Below are 18,921 nucleotides of genomic sequence, written 5' to 3' on the forward strand. Positions count from 1 at the left end.
AACAATAGAATATAATACAATACACAATAGAGAAGAATAGAATAGAACAATGCAAATACAACAGAATAAAATAAAACTATAGAATATAGAATAGAATAAAACCAAACAAATCAACTGAACATAAAAAAGCTGAATAAAACTGTAGAATACAATAGAATATAGAATAGAACAAAAAAGAATAAAGCAATAGAATATAATAAATAAGAATAAAACTGTAGAATACAATAGAATATAGAATAGAACAAAAAAGAATAAAGCAATAGAATATAATAAATAAGAATAAAACTGTAGAATACAATAGAATAGAATAAAACTGAGGAATACAATAGAATATAGAATAGAATAAAACCAAACAAATCAATTGAATATAAAAAGCAGAATAAAACTATAGAATACAATAGAATATAGAATAGATTAAAGCAGAATAAAGCAATAGAATATAATAAAACTGTAGAATACAATAGAATATAGAATAGATTAAAGCAGAATAAAGCAATAGAATATAATAAAACTGTAGAATACAATAGAATATAGAATAGAACAAAAAATAATAAAGCAATAGAATATAATAAAACTGTAGAATACAATAGAATATAGAATAGATTAAAGCAGAATAAAGCAATAGAACATAATAAAACTGTAGAATACAATAGAATATAGAATAGAACAAAAAATAATAAAGCAATAGAATATAATAAATAAGAATAAAACTGTAGAATACAATAGAATAGAATAAAACAGAATAAAGCAATAGAATAGAATAAAACTGTAGAATACAATAGAATATAGAATAGATTAAAGCGGAATAAAGCAATAGAATATAATAAAACTAGAAGACAATAGAATAGAATAAAAATAATTAAGCAAATGAATATAATAAAACAGAATAAAACTGTTGAATAAAATAGAATAGAATAAAACAAAATAAAGCAACAGAATATAATAAAACTAGAAGACAATAGAATAGAATAAAAGAATTAAGCAATAGGATTGGAATATGATAGAATATAGAATAGAATAAAACAGAATAAAACTGTAGAAAAGAATACAACATTGAATAAAACAATAGAATAGAGTAGAACAGAACAGAATAAAACAAAAGAATACAACACTCAATAGAACAGAATAGAATAAACAGTAGAATAGATTAGAATACAACAGAATAGAACAGAACTGAACAGATTAGAATATAATTGAACAGATTAGATTAGACTGGAACAGAATAGAACAGAAATGATTAAAATGAAATGGAATAGAACAGAACAGAACATATTACAGTAGAACAGAATAAAATAGAACAAAATAAAGTAGAATAGAATAGAATAGAATAGAATAGAATAGAATAGAATAGAATAGAATAGAATAGAATAGAATAGAATAGAATAGAATAGAACAGGTGGTATTTGTTCAGCAACATGTGTATGCATGCATGCAGTTATTCATTAGTACACACAGTGTAATGTGCAGTCAATTCACTAATTGGCTATTGCAGTTCACACTGTTAGTGAACATTGCTGCTGATATATCTATTTGTCTATTAAATGATCTATTTCACCACATTGCTTATAGATAAGACTTGAAGTCTATAATGTATAACTATAATGTACAGTGATTTGACCAAACTGCAACATGTAGTGCTTAACACTCTTTAGCCACAGTAAAATCATTTTGACAGCCTCGTGCTACTCGTGACTTTATGAAATGCTGCCTCCTTGTGGTAAAATGACAACTTTGTTAATGTGCAATGATCTGAGACGTTCAGTTCAAAATAAATGCATACTTATATTAGGTCTGTTAACAGTTCTGTTATTTTTAAAGCTTTTTATTATAATTATTATATTTATTTATTTATTTGTTATTTATTTATTAATTTTTTTGAAAATGATAATTGGTCAGAATAACAATACTTTATTATTGTTATAGTTATACATTTCTGAATACACAGCATTTTTTTTAATTATTATATGTGTATTGCTTCCATAAAAATTGCTGTTTTGGATTATTATATATTTATATTAGATATACTTTAGATATATACTTATTTCTGAGACCATTGGTCTGTGATTTTTCAAGGTATCTCTACAAATTACGGGACCTTCATTTGGATGGAGAGAACTACACAGAAGCAGCGTACACCCTCTTGCTGCACTCCAAATTGCTCAAGGTGAACACACACACACACACACACACACACACTTTCACTTTTGTATCATGACGATTTTGTTAACTTCTGATGTTTTCACACTGAGTTATTGCTGTTTTCTATTCCCCAAAGCTTACCCTCACCAAAACCTTCATCTAAAATTTTATTTTGTTATATTTTTGAATCGTTTCTAGAGTTCACACTTAGCTGATGATTGATTATAAAGCATGTTTGGCTCGCTGTCCCGAAAGCTCCTTAGATCCTCGAGCCCAGGGCTCCCTTCCGTTTGAAGGGCGGAGGGGAGTTTGAGCTCAGGTAGATCTCGAGAACTCCCCTTCCGGTGAACGTGTTAGGAATAGCTGAGAGATTTAGCTGCCTAAGGGTTTGTCTTCTGATGTCACTTTAGATTAGTCAATTTACTTATATTTTATGTCTTTGGACGGTGGGAGGAAACCAGGGAACCTGGGGGAAACCCACGTGAGCATGGGAAGAACATGCAAACTCCGCAGAGAAATGCCAACTGACCCGGTAAGGGCTCAATCTAGTGGTGTTCTTGCTGTAAGGCAACAGTGCTAACCACTGGGCCACCATGCCGCCCTATCAGGAGAAGGGGAGGAGTAGGAATGGAAGGGGGGATTCTTCAAGATGAAGATGACTCAAGTGGAAAACTCTGGTTATTTATAGTGAGTTAGTATTCGTCTTATTGGTGCAATATGTGAAGGTGATGCAGCACCAGCTGTGGTCAATCAAAAGCACGTGCTCCTCTGGAAATTTGTGTCCACACTTAGTTTATTTCTGGTGGCCAAATATCTCGTTTTATGTGGTGACATTCTCCCTTGCATATGAAGTACACACACACACACACACACACACACACACACAAACTGGTTTGTTTTTGTGATTTGTGGGGACATTACATAAGCAGGATGATTTTTATATTGTACAGAGTGTATTTTTATCGGCCTACATCAAACCGTACCCCTTGCAATGTGCATAAACACTTATGTATGATATAAACCTTTGGGGCAACACGGTGGCGCAGTGGATAACATGTTCGCCTCACAGCAAGAAGCTCGCTGGTTTGAGCCTCAGCTGGGTCAGTTTGCATTTCTGTGTGGAGTTTGCATGTTCTCCCCGTGTTCGTGTGGGTTTCCTCCAGGTGCTCCAGTTTCCCCAGTCCAAACACATGCGGTACAGGTGAATTTGGTGTGCTAAAATTGCTAAATATACTAAAATAAAAACATATGCTGGAAAAGTTGGCGGTTCATTTTGCTGTGGCGACCCCAGATTAATAAAGGGACTGAGCCGAAAAGAAAATGAATGAATGAATGAATGAACATTAGGCGGCACGGTGTACTGGGTTGCAGCTGGAAGGGCATCTGCTGCATAAAACATGTGCCAGAATTGTTGGTGGTTCATTCCACTGTGGCGACCCCTGATGATTAAAAGGACTAAGCTGAAGGAAAATGAGTTTTGGAGAACGAAAAACGTTTTGAAAATGGGGACATGTGCAATGTCCTCATAAGTCACCTTCTTCTGTTATATCTATGTCCCACTCATGTCATTATACAAATTTGTGTCTTGGTATGCCACAAAAATCTATTAAAATACACACACACACACATTGCCATTTCTGACACAAGGTCACATATAAGAGAGAGAGATGTTTTGATTGGTTAATGACTCACACACACACACACACACACACACACACTTAGACACACACACACACATACTTTCCTATTTGTGACACAAGGTCATATTTAAGAGAGAGATGTTTTGATTGGTTAACGACACACACACACACACACACACACACACACACTCATCCTGCGTGCTGATTTACTTTCGTCCCTGATGCTCCTCCAGCAGAGAAAACCTCCAGGTCAAATTTATGACATCAGTTCCTGCGTCCCGAAGCAGATTTATACCGCATTTTCACCCTGCTGTCTCTCTCTCTAAGCTCAGAGGAGGAAGAAGCTAAAACACCACACACACACACACACACACACACACACACACACTTCTGACGTTTATATGATGTTTAATGTCCAGAGCATTATAAAGCATGTCTGTTCAGCCTCTCTCTTCATTTCCTGTCAGACAATCCTCAGCCAAACTACAGATCATAAAGTTCATAACACACAAATGCAAAAGTACAATATAAACGGCATCCTGAGAAAAGGAATGCCATAAAGACACACACAAATATATATATAGGGATCAAGTGATGCACTGAGTGTAAGCTTTACTAAACAAATGGGTCTTTAATCTAGTTTTGAATTGAGAGAGTGTGTCAGGAAGGCTATTTCAGAGTTTAGGAGACATAAATGAGGAGGCTCGACCTCCTTTAGTGGACTTTGCTATTCTAGGTACTACCAGAAGCCCTGGGTTTGAAAATCTTAAAGAGCGAGTTGGATTGTAGCGAGACAATAGGTTGGTTAGATAAAAAGGAGCTGGATTATTTAAAGCTTTATAGGTAAGAAGCAATATTTTTAAATCAACAACCCTAACCCTAACAGGCAGCCAGTGTAAGGAGGATACAATAGTGGTGATATCATCATATTTTCTAGACCTGGTAAGAACTCTGGCATCTGCGATTTATACTAGCTGAAGTTTGTTACTAATAGAGGATTCTGGGCAGCCAGCAAATAGAGCATAATGCTGCGTTCACACCAGCCGCGGCACGCGCGTCAAGCGCGAGTGATTTACATGTTAAGTCAATGCAAACACGCGAATAGACATCCTGCGGCGCGAATGGCGCGGCGCGAATGACGCAAATGGCGTGGGGCGAATTGAGCGTTTTGCGAGTTTGACTCGCTTAACGAGCGTTTCGCGCTAATCTCTCGATTTCGAAAATCTAAACTTCTGCGTACATTCATGCCGCGTTAACCAATCAGAAGCTTGCTCTTGTGGGGGTGTGATTGTGACGTAGAACCTGTTGTCGGTGTTCCGAGGGAAATCCTCCAGCCTTCACCGACAACAGTTCATCAAACTGGGCTTGGCTCAGTCAGAAGCACCGCTGAAAGCCTCCGTCATCCAGGTTCAGTTTCTGGAGGAGTTTATGAGCTCACAGAGCTGGATGCACATCTGAAAGGATGTAGTGGACTCAGACACGACCCTAAACGTATCAACGCTGTTTTTCAGTCTTCATAAAACTTATAAACACTGTTATTTTCTTCATAACAACCATGTTAGCCATTTAGCTATGAAGCTAGAGTCACCGGGCAGACAGAAGCCCTGCCCATCACGCGAATCCGCGTCTGTTCTGAAGTGAATTTGACACGCGAATGAAGCGGGGTTTGACGCGCGTATGAAGCGAGTAAACTCAAATGTTCACGCAGCTATTTACGTGCGAATAGCGTCTGGTGTGAACACAGCATTACAGTAATCCAGCCTAGAGTTCATAAAAGCATGGACTAGCTTTTCTGCATCTGAGATAGATAGCATACTTCAGAACTTAGCGATATTTCTCAGATAAAAGAAGGCAGTTTTTGTGACATGGGATATATGATTTTCAAAAGTTAAGTTGCTGTCTAATATGACAAGCAAATCTTTTATAGTAGCGCTAACGCTAACTTTGTATTCAATTGTAGGTTGAGTTGTGAGATCTGCTGTGTACAGGATTTAGGCCCAATAAGTAATAATTCTGTTTTGTCTGAGTTTTAAAGAATGAAATTGTTGGTCATCCAGTCTTTAACATTTTTAATACACTCAGTTAGCTTAAACGGTTCTCATCTCATCAGGTTTAGTTGAAATATATCATTGGGTGGGGCGAAGCAGTAGCGCAGTAGGTAGTGCTGTCGCCTCACAGCAAGAAGGTCGCTGGTTTGAGCTTCTGTGTGGAGTTTGCATGTTCCCCCTGCATTCGGCAAACTCAACCTTTCCTTTCACTCTGCTTGAAGCCCCAGCTGGCTTTCTTTGGCCCAAGGTATTCGGTGGGCCAAAAAAGGCCAGCCGCTGGCCCCGAGGAAGCCCCACTTTGGCCCAGTCAGGCCCGGGAAGTGACAGTGGAAATGCTACTGGCTCGAAACTGGCAACTGGCTCACGCTTGCTTTATGCGAGATACTGGAAATGCGGCTATTGACTTGCCTAGTTACCCTAACTTAACCCTAATTAACCTAGTCACTTAAGCTGAATACTAGTGTCTTGAAGAACATCTAGTCTAATATTATTTACTGTCATTATGGTAAAGAGAAATCAGTTATTATCATTCATTCATTTTCTTGTCGGCTTAGTCCCTTTTTTAATCCGGGGTCACCACAGCGGAATGAACCACCAACTAATCCAGCAAGTTTTTACGCAGTGGATGCTCTTCCAGCCGCAACCCATCTCTGGGAAACATCCACACACTCATTCACACACTACGGACAATTTAGCCTACCCAATTCACCTGTACCGCATGTCTATGGACTGTGGGGGAAACCGGAGCACCCGGAGGAAACCCACACGAAGGCAGGGAGAACAGGCAAACTCCACACAGAAACTCCAACTGATCCAAGGTTCGAACGTGCGACCCATCAACCTTCTTGCTGTGAGGCGACTGCACTACCTACTGCGCCACTGCCTTGCCTAAATCAGTTATTAGAAATGAGTTATTAAAGTATTAGGATTAGAAATGTGTTGAAGAAAATCGGCTCTCCGTTAAACAGAAATCAGGAAGGCTGATAATTCTGACTTCTCAGACAATGTACAATATAATATGATGAATAATTGTTTTGTGGTGAATGTGCATGTTGTGTGTGAATATTTCAGTGGTCAGAGGAGCAGTGTCTGCCTCAGCTGGACTATCAGACGCCTCAGTCTCAGAGACAACTCAAAGAGTCACTCTACGACAACATCATCAGCTACTTCGACAAGGGCAAGGTCTGCTCACACACACACACACACACACACACACACACAGAGCTACTGTCGAACAGGATGTTGATGATGTTTACAAGTGTTGTTTTGTGTGTAAAGTGTTGTTGTTGTTTGTTTTTCTGTGTGTGTGTGTCAGATGTGGGAGGAGGCCATTACTCTGTGTAAGGAGTTGGCAGATCAGTTTGAGATGGAGGTCTTCGACTACGAGCTCCTCGGACAGAAACTGGTAACACACACACACAACACACACCTTCATCTTTCGTAGTAATTAAAAACACAAATTGTCAATTTTGGTTTCAAGCGGACTTTAATCAATTATAATAAACTGAAGTGTGTTTTATTGCTGTGAACTTTCCCCATCACAGAATCAACAGGCCAAGTTCTACGAGAACATCATGAAGATCCTGCGGCCCAAGCCAGACTACTTTGCGGTGGGATATTACGGCTGCGGCTTCCCTCCATTCCTCAGGGTCAGTGTGTATATGATGATATGTGAGTGTGTGTGTGTGTGTATGTAAGTGTGTATGCATGTTTGGACTGTAATATAGTGTTGTGTTCGTCCAGAATAAAGTGTTCATCCACCGGGGGAAAGAGTACGAGCGCAGGGAGGATTTCCAGAGTCAGCTGATGAGTCAGTTTCCCAGCGCTGTCAGACTCAACATCACCACCATGCCTGGAGACGACATCAAAAACTCCAACATGCAGTGTATCCTGCAGTATAATATTTATAATACTTTTTTGTTGCCATTCTTGTATATATTGCATTACATTATATTGATTTAATTAATTCAGACGCATATACTTTTTTGCACTCTCATACTGTATGTTATATTATTTGCATTATGCTTAAAATAATATGAATAATAATAAAGAATAATAGAATAACACCACCTTGCACTAATAGATGATTTAAGACTTTAGTAAAGGAACATGTTAATATAAATATATTATATATATTTAGACTAATGCTTTTTATATTGAAACATCTATTCTGTGAAATTAAGTAAAAAAAATAAATTAAAATAAATCTGTTTACAAAATATTTAGTGTTGAGCACCTGGATGTGAATTGCGCATGCATGGTCAGGTTTGTTGTTCTTATGCGTTCTGCATCAGATATCCAGTGTTTTACAGTGCAGCCAGTTCTAGAGATCCCACCGCGTCTGAAGAACAAACCAGTGCCGGATCAGATCATCAAGTGAGTCTCAGATATCCTCAAACCTTAATTCTCAATCTTCAAACCTCAAACCTCAGTCCTCAATCCTCAAACCTCACTCCTCAATTCTCAATCCTCAATTTTTAAACCTCAGCCCTCAATCCTCAGTCCTCAGTCCTTACTCCTTAATCCTCAATCATCAAACCTCAATCCCCAGTCCTCAATCATCTAATCTCAATCCTCAAACCTCAGTCCTTAATCCTCAGTCCTCAATCCTCAAAGTTCAGTTCTCAATCCTCAATGGTCACTCCCTAAACCTCAATCGTCAATCCTCATAACTCAATCCTCAAACATCAATCTTCAAAACTCAATCCTCAGTTCTCAATCCTTAAACCTCAATTCTAAGTCCTCAAACCTTAATCCTCAGTCCTCAAACCTCAATTCTAAGTCCTCAAACCTTAATCCTCAGCCCTCAAACCTCAAACATCAGTTCTCAACCTCAATCTTCAAACCTCAATCCTCAGTCCTTAAACCTCAATCGTCAAACCTCAGTCCTCAATCTTCAAACCTCAATCCTCAAACCTTAATTGTCAATCATCAGTCCTTAAACCTCAGTCCTCAATCTTTAAACCTCATTCCTCAATCCTCAAACCTCAATCCTCAATCATCACACCACAATCCTGAATACTCAAGGCTTAATTGTCAATTCTTAGTCCTTAAACCACAATCTTTAAACCTCAGTCCTCAATCATCAAACCTCAATCCTCAAATCTTAATTTTCAATCCTCAGTCCTTAAACCTCAATCCTCAAACCTCAGTCCTCAATCTTTAATCCACAAATTTCAATCCTCAAACCTCAGTCCTCAATCTTTAATCCACAAATTTCAATCCTCAAACCTCAGTCCTCAATCCTCACAACTTAATCCTCAAACCTTAATCATAAATTCTCAATCCTCAGTCCTAGTCTAGAAATGCAGATCAGGGGCCTCATGTATCAACGCTGCGTACGCACAAAAACTTTGCGCACGCCAGGTTTCACGCTCAGAATCGCTCACGTTTGGATTTACTAACAATGAACTGAACGTGGGAATGTGCGCAGCTTCACGGCAGCTTTCTGGCTGGCGTACGCACATTTTTTGTGTGTGTCTGTTTTATTTCCATTGGCGACTCCTAGAGGCAGTTGTGTTAAATTGCTCTCTAAAAAGAGACTTGCAATGGCAGCTGTATGAGATGGGTTCAGCAGGTATATAAGGTTTCCATACCATACATTTGACCAGCTAAACATTAAAGCACAGTTTGCAGCAGTCACCTGTTTTCCCAATGTAATCTGAGCTATCTACCGCACGCAAATTGCTATAAAGACACTATCTGAAGATGAATTTGCATGCGTGAATCAGAAACATTTCCATTCAATAAATGTGCAAATAAAATATGATGCTTATTGATATGAACTTATTGATGATTCCTACTAGTCTTTCTCGTGATAAATAGTTGGCAAAATCTGATATGAAGTGGGGGAAAAAAGAAGAAAGAGTTCATCAGACGCTGGATTCGAGCCGAGTTCATGCTCGAACGTATCAATTCATGATCACAAGCGTCTTACGAGTAGCGCCACTGAGACTGTTAAGCGTCCTGCAACATTTTACAGATATAAACCACACTATTTCTTTTTTTTACACACTCAGTGCGATGTTCAGACCCAACTGTGTTGACCGCATCAGCTGAACTCTTCCACTCTATTTTTTTCTTTTGTTGTTAATTCCGGAGAACAAACTTGCAAATAACACCGCTTTCCTCCGGTCTACCTCAGAAAGCAGCACCTCCAATTCACATTCTGTTCAAAGTTTCTCTTTTTGCTTGATTTTGCCTTTGCTTTTTCGTTGGGTTTTGCCATTAGCATAGTCATTAGCATATTCATACGGGGGAGGAGGCAGGGAGGGGTTTGTGCTCGTGCATGTTGCGCTCAGTTTCACGTTCATTCGGATGTACAAAAGAATATGCGTGAGATTCGGTGTACGCAGTGTTTCATACATCTGAATTTTTTTCTGCGTACGCACATTTACAGCTTTGTGCGTACGCAATGTTTTAGTAAGATTTTCACACAAGTCTTCGTACATGAGGCCCCTGATGTTTTCTGCACTTCTTTTGCAGTTTCTACAAGTCCAACTACGTGCAGCGATTCCAGTATTCCAGACCCGTCAGGAAAGGAAAAGTAGATCCTGACAATGAGTTTGCTGTGAGTCACACACAAATACTTTTTGTCTCTTTCATACACACACACACACACACACACACACACTGATATAATGATGTGAGTTGACTCTTGTCTTGTGTCTTCAGTCGATGTGGATTGAGCGCACCACATTCATCACCGCATACAAACTGCCGGGAATCCTGCGCTGGTTTGAGGCCATCAACATCACACACGTGAGTCTCACAGCTGTACTCTGCGCAGTGTGTGCGGCATGACTTTACACTGTTGCATGACTACATTCTGCATTGTCAGTTCTATTTAATGCACTAATGTTCAGCGTTACCTGAGGAATACATCATTATTTGGAAGAATAAGGTCAATGAGTATCGTTATTTTTTCCACCAGACCACGATCAGTCCTCTGGAGAATGCCATTGAGACGATGGGACAGACCAATGAGAAGATCCTCACCATGATCAACCAGTACCAGTGTGATGAGACGTTACCCATAAACCCCCTGTCCATGCTGCTCAACGGCATCGTGGATCCTGCCGTCATGGGAGGATTTGCCAAATACGAGAAGGTCAGGCTCAGAGGAGTGTGTGTGCGTGTGTGTGTGAGTGAGAGTGTTTTTTTTGTTTGTGTGTGTTTCTGTGTGTGTGTGTGTGTGTGCATGTTTGTGTGAGAGTTTGTATGTGTTACACATGTGCCTGTGTGTATGTTTGAGAATGTGTGTGTTTGTGCATTTTTCTGGGGTTTTGTGTGTGTGTAAAGGACTGAGTGAGTGAGTGACTGAGTGTGTGTGTGTGTGCACATGTGCCTGTGTGTAAGTGAGAGTTTGTAAAAATGCATGCAAATATGTGTGTGTGTGTGTGTGTGTGTGTGTGTGTGTGTGCGTGCATGCATCTCTGTGAGAGCGTGTATGTGCCTGTGTATAAGTATGTTTGAGAATGGGTGTGTGTTTTTGTGTTTGTCTGTGTGTGTGCGCGTGCATGCGTCTGTGTGAGAGTTTGTGAAAATCTGTGTGTGTGTGTGTGTGTGTGTGTGCGCGCAACTGAGCATGCATGTATCTTTGTGTGTGTGTGGCTGTATGTGTGTTTGTGTCTGTTTGTGTGTGTAATAGAGAGAGTGTCTGTGTGTGTGTGTGCGCAACTGAGCATGCATGTATCTTTGCATCTCTCTGTGTGTGTGTGTGTGTGTGTGTGTGTGTGTGTGTGTGTGTGTGTGTGTGTGTGTGTTTGTGTGTGCGTGCATGCATCTGTGTGAGAGCGTGTATGTGCCTGTGTGTAAGTATGTTTGAGAATGGGTGTGTGTTTTTGTGTTTGTGTGTGTGCACGTGCATGTGTGAAAGTTTGTGAAAATGTGTGTGTGTGTGTGTGTGTGTGTGCACGCAACCGAGCATGCATGTGTCTTTGCGTGTGTGTGTAATAGAGAGAGAGAGAGAGTATCTGTGCGTGTGTTTGTGTGTGTGTGTGTGTTTGTGTATGTGGGTGGGTCTGTGCAAGTGTATGCAGGCACTGCGTGTGTGTGTGTGTGCCCCCCACATTTGTGTGTGTGTGTGTGTGTGCAAGTGTCTGCATGTGTGTGTCTAGGTGTGTGTGTGTGTTTGAGAGAGAGAGAGAGAGAACACAAAGAAAAATATTAGTGTGTGTGTGCGCGCGCAGGCCTTCTTCACAGACGAGTACACACACGAACATCCAGACGACAGAGAAAAACTGATGAGACTGAAGGACCTCATTGCATGGCAGGTCAGACTCTACACACACACACACACACACACACACACACACACACACACACACACACACACACATCTACCAGTCTATCGGCCTGAAGTTTTATAACAGTCATTCACAATTTGGAGCATGATTGAGCTGTTTTATGAAGAAATAATATACTATGTGATATTTACAAATATATTACATATAAACTATATTAAATATACAGTATAATATTTAAATGTATTAAGTATTATATATATATATATAATGCATGTAAATATCAGTGTTCTGAGTATTTGTGATCGTGCTGCAGATCCCGCTGTTGGGCCGAGGAATCGCTCTGCATGGCAAAGGAGTGACGGATGATCTGCGGCCGTTCCACGAGCGCATGGAGGACTGTTTCAAACAGCTGCGCAAGAAGGTGGAGAAGGAGTACGGAGTCAGAGAGCTGGTGAGAATCACAGACAGCAGGCGGAGATGATGCTGAAGCGATAAAAGTGCAGATTTCAGCCTGACCTTCCTCTTTTCAGCCGGATATGGATGAGCGGAGATCCACCCGTCCACGCTCGATGCTGCGCTCGGTGCGTCAGTCCATCTGCTCATTGGCTGGATCTGAGTGCGGAACGCCCACTAAGACACGGCCAGAGAGGTGACCACGCCCACACTGACGCGTTCACTGTTGCATACTAGGGGTTTTTCTGATGTCTGTTTGCTGATTGAATTAGTTTTTGTATGCAGATATATACAGTCAGGTCCATAAATATTTGGACATTGAGACAGTTCTAACATTTTTGGCTCTGTACACCAACAAAATGGATTTAAAATGAATCAAACTGCAGACTGTCAGCTTTGATTTGAGGGTATTTACATCCAAATCAGGTGAACACTGTCGGAATTGCAACATTTGCATATGTGCCTCCCACTTGTTAAGGGTCCAAAAGTAATTGGACAGAATAATAATCATAAATCAAACTTTCACTGTTTAATACTTGGTTGTAAATGCCTGAAGTCTGGAACACAGAGACATCAGCAGACGCTGGGTTTTATTCCTGGTAGTGTTTGCCAGGCCTCCACAGCAACTGTCTTCAGTTCCTGCTTGTTCTTGGGGCATTTTCCCTTCAGTTTTGTCTTCAGCAAGTGAAATGCAAGCTCAATCGGATTCAACTCAGGTGATTGACTTGGCCATTTCATTACATTACACTTCTTTCTCTTCAAAAACTCTTTGGTTGCCTTAGCAGTTTGCTTTGGGTCATTCTCCATCTGCACTGTGACGCACCATCCAATGAGTTCTGAAGTATTTAGCTGTATATGAGCAGAAAATATTGCCTGAAACACTTCAGAATTCATCCTGCTGCTTTGGTCAGCATCACATCATCAATAAATACAAAAGAACCAGCTCCACTGCCAGCCATCCATGCCCACGCCATGACACTACCACCACCATGCTTCACTGCTAAGGATCATGAGCAGTTCCTTTCCTTCTCCATACTCTTCTCTTCCCATCTCTCTGGTTCAAGTTGATCTTGATCTCATCTGTCCAGAGGATGTTGTTCCAGCGCTGTAAAGGCTTTTTTAGATCTCTAATCGGGCCTTCCTGCTTTTGAGGCTCACCAATGGTTTACATCTTGTGCTGAATGCTCTGCATTGACTCTGGTGAAGTCTTCTCTTGATTGTTGACTCTGACACGCATACACCTCCTGGAGAGCGTTCTTGATCCGGCCAACGGTTGTGAAGGGTGTTTTCTTCACCAGGGAAAGAATTCTTCGGTTGTCCACCGCAGTTGTTTCCGTGGTCTTCCGGGTCTTTTGGTGTTGCTGAGCTCACTGGTGCGCTCTTTCTTTTAAAGAATGCTCCAGACAGTTGTTTTGGCTATGCCTGATGTTTCTGCGCTCTCTCTGATGGGTTTGTTCCGTATTTTCAGCCTAATGATGGCTTGATTGACTGAAAGCGACAGCTCTGTGGATATCATCTTTAGAGTTGACAGTATCAGATTCCACATGCAAATAGCACACTTGAGATGAACTCTGGAGCTTTTATCTGCACGTTGTAATTGGGATAATGAGGGAATAACACACACCCGGCCATGGTCAACACACATACAGCTGAGAAGTCAATGTCCAATTATTTTTGGACCCTTAACAAGTGGGAGGCACATATGCAAACTGCTTTAATTCCTACAGCGTGCACCTGATTTGGATGCAAATGCCCTCAAATTAAAGCTTGATTTCAAATCCATTGTGTATAGAGCCAAAAATGTAAGAATTGTGCCGATGTCCAAATATTTAGGGACCTAACTGTATACTTTATAAAATGTATTTATATACAATTATGTGCATTTGTGTGTGCAGTGTGTCTCTGGACAGTGGTGTTCCTCCATCTCCCTCCATCATCCCTCGCTCCAGTGGGAGTGTCAGTGTGACGGATGAGAGCGGTGTGGAAGTGGAGGTGATCAAGACGTTCCTCCGTTCTCCCAATCACAACAAACGCAATCTGGAATGCACCAATGACCGTGCACCATTCTCCAGAACGACATCATGACGCTCAGGTGTTTCTGTGGTTGCAGGTGAAACTGAGGAAGTCGAAGAAGAAGCAGAAAAAAGGTCGAGGCAGCATGATCTTCATCAGCGAGGAGAAGGAGCGCAGCAGCACCCTCGACAAACGGGTCGGAAAACACACACACTCATCACTCATGCATTTAAAGGGGAACCTATCCTGCTAACATCACTTTGATTAGTGGCTTTGTTGTCTTGCTTAAGTTTTTAGTTGATAGTGAACGTGCTAATATTATTGTTGTTGCTTTAGCTGTCTAAGAAGCAGGAGTTTCGCAGTGATACCAATCTGTGTGAGTCCACTGAGAGCAGCAGCGGCCTCGTCAACTCCAAATCTCTGCCCACTATTACTGGTAAAACTGCTTCATATCATTGTTATCATGGGGTCACCAATCTCCTTCCTGGAGGTCCGGTGTCCCTGCAGGGAGTATCTCCAACTTGCCTCAACACACCTGGCTGGGTGTTTCAAGGATACCTATTAAGACCTTGATTAGCTTGTTCAGGTGAGTTTGATTAGGGTTGGACCTAAAATCTGCAGGACACCGGCCCTCCGGGAACAAGTTTGGTGACCCCTGTATAGATCTTCAGTAACACTAAATATTTGACATTGATATATACCTAGAGTGCAAAATAAATGAGTACACTCCTCACAGATCTTTCTTTTAAATGTTTATTTTATATAGGATGCTTTACTATAGTACCTTTGTTGACTCATCATGTGTTAATGCTATCCCCAGGTCTGGCTTTGTCAGTAGCCAATGGGAGCGAGGAGGCGGAGTCAGCGCGGTCCAAACGGGACAGTAAGAGTGTGTCTGTGTGTCTGCCGTCAGACCGCACAGGAGACCGGCGCTCTAAAGGAGTCATTAACCTGCTCTTTAAAACCAAGGTAACACACAACAACAACACCAACACTGGAAATACTGTTATTATGTGCCCTGATATCAATTATTATGGATTATCTTATTCCAGAATTGCGGGTACATTTCAAGAATTTTTTTATTCATTTTCTTTAAACTGGAGTCATTCAACAAATGTATAATTTACAGTAAACTGAATCCTTCAGTAATGTAAAATACTAAAAAAGGCAACAGTGTGGACAAAAACAGAGTTGACTGTATCAGAGTTGACGACAATAGTTGACAACTGTAGAATTGACAATAACAGTTGACAACAACAGAGTTAACAACAACAGAGTTAACAACAACAGAGTTGACGACAACAGAGTTGATAAAAATAGTTGACGACAATAGAGTTGACGACAAAAATAGAATTGACAACAATAGAGTTAACAACAATAGAGTTGACAACAATAGAGTTGACAACAATAGTTAACAACAATAGAGTGAACAACAATAGAGTTAACAACAATAGTTAACAACAATAGAGTCGACAACAATAGAGTTGACAACAATAGAGTCGACAACAATAGAGTTGACAACAATAGAGTTAACAATAATAGTTGACGACAACAGTTGATGAAAATAGTTGACAACAATAGAATTGACGACAATAGAGTTGACAACAATAGAGTTAACAACAATAGAGTTGACAACAATAGAGTTAACAACAATAGAGTTGACAACAATAGAGTTAACAATAATAGAGTTGACGACAACAGCGTTGATGAAAATAGTTGACGACTATAGAGTTGACAACAACAGAGTTAACAACAATAGTTGACGACAACAGTTGATGAAAATAGTTGACGACAACAATAGAATTGACGACAATAGAGTTGACAACAATAGAGTTACAACAATAGAGTTGACGACAATAGAGTTAACAATAATAGAGTTGACGACAACAGCGTTGATGAAAATAGTTGACGACAATAGAGTTGACAACAACAGAGTTAACAACAATAGTTGACGACAACAGTTGATGAAAATAGTTGACGACAATAGAGTTGACAACAATAGAGTTAACAACAATAGTTGACGACAACAGTTGATGAAAATAGTTGACGACAACAATAGAACTGACGACAATAGAGTTGACAACAATAGAGTTACATCAATAGAGTTGACGACAATAGAGTTAACAATAATAGAGTTGACGACAACAGCGTTGATGAAAATAGTTGACGACAATAGAGTTGACAACAACAGAGTTAACAACAATAGTTGACGACAACAGTTGATGAAAATAGTTGACGACAACAATAGAATTGATGACAATAGAGTTGACAGCAATAGAGTTACAACAATAGAGTTGACGACAATAGAGTTGAAGACAATAGAATGGATGACAACAATAGAATTGACGACAATAGAGTTGACTACAAAAGAGGTAACAACAATAGAGTTGATGACAACAGAGTTGATAAAAATAGTTGACGACAATAGAGTTGACGACAACAATAGTATTGATGACAATAGAGTTGACAACAACATTGATGAAGTTGATGAAAATAGTTGACGATAAGTAACAACAACAGAGTTGATGACAAAAGAGTTGACGACAACAATAGAGTTGACAACAACAGAATTAGACAATAGAGTTGATGAAAATAAAATTAATGACAATAGGTGATGACAATAGAGTTGACAACAACAGAGTTGACAAAAATAGATGATGACAAGTTGACAGCAATAGAGTTGACGACAATAAAGTTGACGACAATAGTTCACAACAATAGTTGACGACAAAAGAGTTAAAAACAACAGAGTTGACTACAATGGAGTTGACGACAACAATAGAGTTGATGACAGAGTTGAAGACAATAGAGCTGACAACAACAGAGTTGACAAAAACTGTTGACAACAACAGAGTTGATGAAAATAGTTGACAACAGAGTTGATGACAATAGAGTTGACTACAATAGTTGACAATAGAGTTGATGACAATAGAGTTGACTACAATAGTTGACAATAGAGTTGATGACAAAAGAGTTGACTACAATAGTTGACAATAGAGTTGATGACAAAAGAGTTAACACAATAGTTGACAATAGAGTTGATGACAAAAGAGTTAACACAATAGTTGACAACAATAGAGCTGACAACAACAGAGTTGGGAAAACAAGAGTTGACGAGTTGTCGATGATTTTAAGTTTTTCTCATTTTTATGTATAATAAATTCACTGAAATGTCAGAATAACAGAGTTGACAGATAATTAATCTACTATTAGCATGTCCTAAATGTTGTGATCAATTTAATGAGAGAATAACAATTACAAGCCTCAATGTCTTCCAGTTTCCAGCAAGAGGAAGTGACATCATTTGGAGCAAGTCACATGCTTTTTTCTATCAGTGCTTTACAGATTGTTCCATCTTTATATAACCGATGTAAGAGAAATTAGATGTAAGAGAAATTAATAACTAAAATTAGAAATACATGCAATGTTTTAATAACTTAATAAGACACAAAAAAAGATGTAAGTTAGACTTAATTGTCTGATGATAATTTGCAGCTGGATGTACAACTCAGGAGGCGAAGACAGTCAAACATGGATACTCTTTAATATAGGCAACATTTCCAAGACAAAAAAAGCTCCTAAATTAACACACACACTTTATTTTTTTAGAGATAATAAAAGGTTTATCTCTGAGATGCAAAATGTACCCACAATTCTAGAATCGGCCACATACATTATGTACAGTATACCACTGCCTATAATCATGTGTGAACATGTTTGTGTTTTTCAGCTGAGCTCTAAAACAGATGAAGCAAAAGCCTCTTCTGAACCACACAATGAAGCTCGTTTCTAACATCTCTAATGGAGGTTTTACAAATTTGTTTTTGCTGTTACAAAATTACTTACGAAGCGATGAAGCCCATAAAGTAAGAGAGTTTGCAGTTTTCATCTGAAGAATTAAGTGAGCTTTGATTTCACTGAATGTGTTTGAAGGCAAACTTTAATGAAGTGAAGTCAATCACTGCTGGCTTCAAGCTCTGTCTTAAACATTGCAGCTGTACGTTCCAGCAAGAAATACCTTTTTTTTAATCATGTAACTTTTAATTATTAGTATAAATCCACACAAATGGGCTGTTTGAGTTATAGGACTGCTGGGTTTGCAGACATTTGTGTTGGTGTTTTGCTTGTGTTTGGTTACAGTCCATCATTCACATCCTTATATTCATTCACATGTTATAAAACTGTCAAATTTAGTTTCTTCTCTATGTCTCTCAACATCTGCTTACACCTGCTCTAAATAATGTGTAATAATACAAATTACAGTCAGATTAATTGCAATATTCTGTACTCACATTATTGTATTTGATGAGGAAAAACCCTCAAACGAAGATTATTACATTTTATGACTGAGAAGTAAAATAATAAATAGACAAAAACAAA

The 18,921-nt window shown here is 39.3% G+C and overlaps 1 protein-coding gene across 2 annotated transcripts in view; it reads left to right on the forward strand.

Moving 5' to 3' along the window:
* The window catches only part of dock2 (dedicator of cytokinesis 2), a 186,256-nt gene extending 167,335 nt beyond the window's left edge, over positions 1–18,921 (forward strand). For both annotated transcript variants that reach the window (XM_073922441.1, XM_073922440.1), the window contains 17 exons: positions 2,074–2,164; positions 6,899–7,009; positions 7,143–7,232; positions 7,372–7,476; positions 7,571–7,712; positions 8,122–8,203; positions 10,313–10,397; positions 10,502–10,588; positions 10,761–10,937; positions 12,019–12,102; positions 12,389–12,526; positions 12,606–12,724; positions 14,424–14,520; positions 14,639–14,737; positions 14,878–14,977; positions 15,362–15,510; positions 18,272–18,921. In XM_073922441.1, coding sequence (XP_073778542.1) covers positions 2,074–2,164; positions 6,899–7,009; positions 7,143–7,232; positions 7,372–7,476; positions 7,571–7,712; positions 8,122–8,203; positions 10,313–10,397; positions 10,502–10,588; positions 10,761–10,937; positions 12,019–12,102; positions 12,389–12,526; positions 12,606–12,724; positions 14,424–14,520; positions 14,639–14,737; positions 14,878–14,977; positions 15,362–15,510; positions 18,272–18,334 — 1,819 coding nt within the window. In that variant the 3' untranslated portion in view covers positions 18,335–18,921. The remainder of the gene's footprint in view (positions 1–2,073; positions 2,165–6,898; positions 7,010–7,142; positions 7,233–7,371; positions 7,477–7,570; positions 7,713–8,121; positions 8,204–10,312; positions 10,398–10,501; positions 10,589–10,760; positions 10,938–12,018; positions 12,103–12,388; positions 12,527–12,605; positions 12,725–14,423; positions 14,521–14,638; positions 14,738–14,877; positions 14,978–15,361; positions 15,511–18,271) is intronic.

This window comes from Danio rerio, chromosome 14, assembly GCF_049306965.1.
Source record: "Danio rerio strain Tuebingen ecotype United States chromosome 14, GRCz12tu, whole genome shotgun sequence".
Lineage (NCBI taxonomy): Eukaryota > Metazoa > Chordata > Actinopteri > Cypriniformes > Danionidae > Danio > Danio rerio.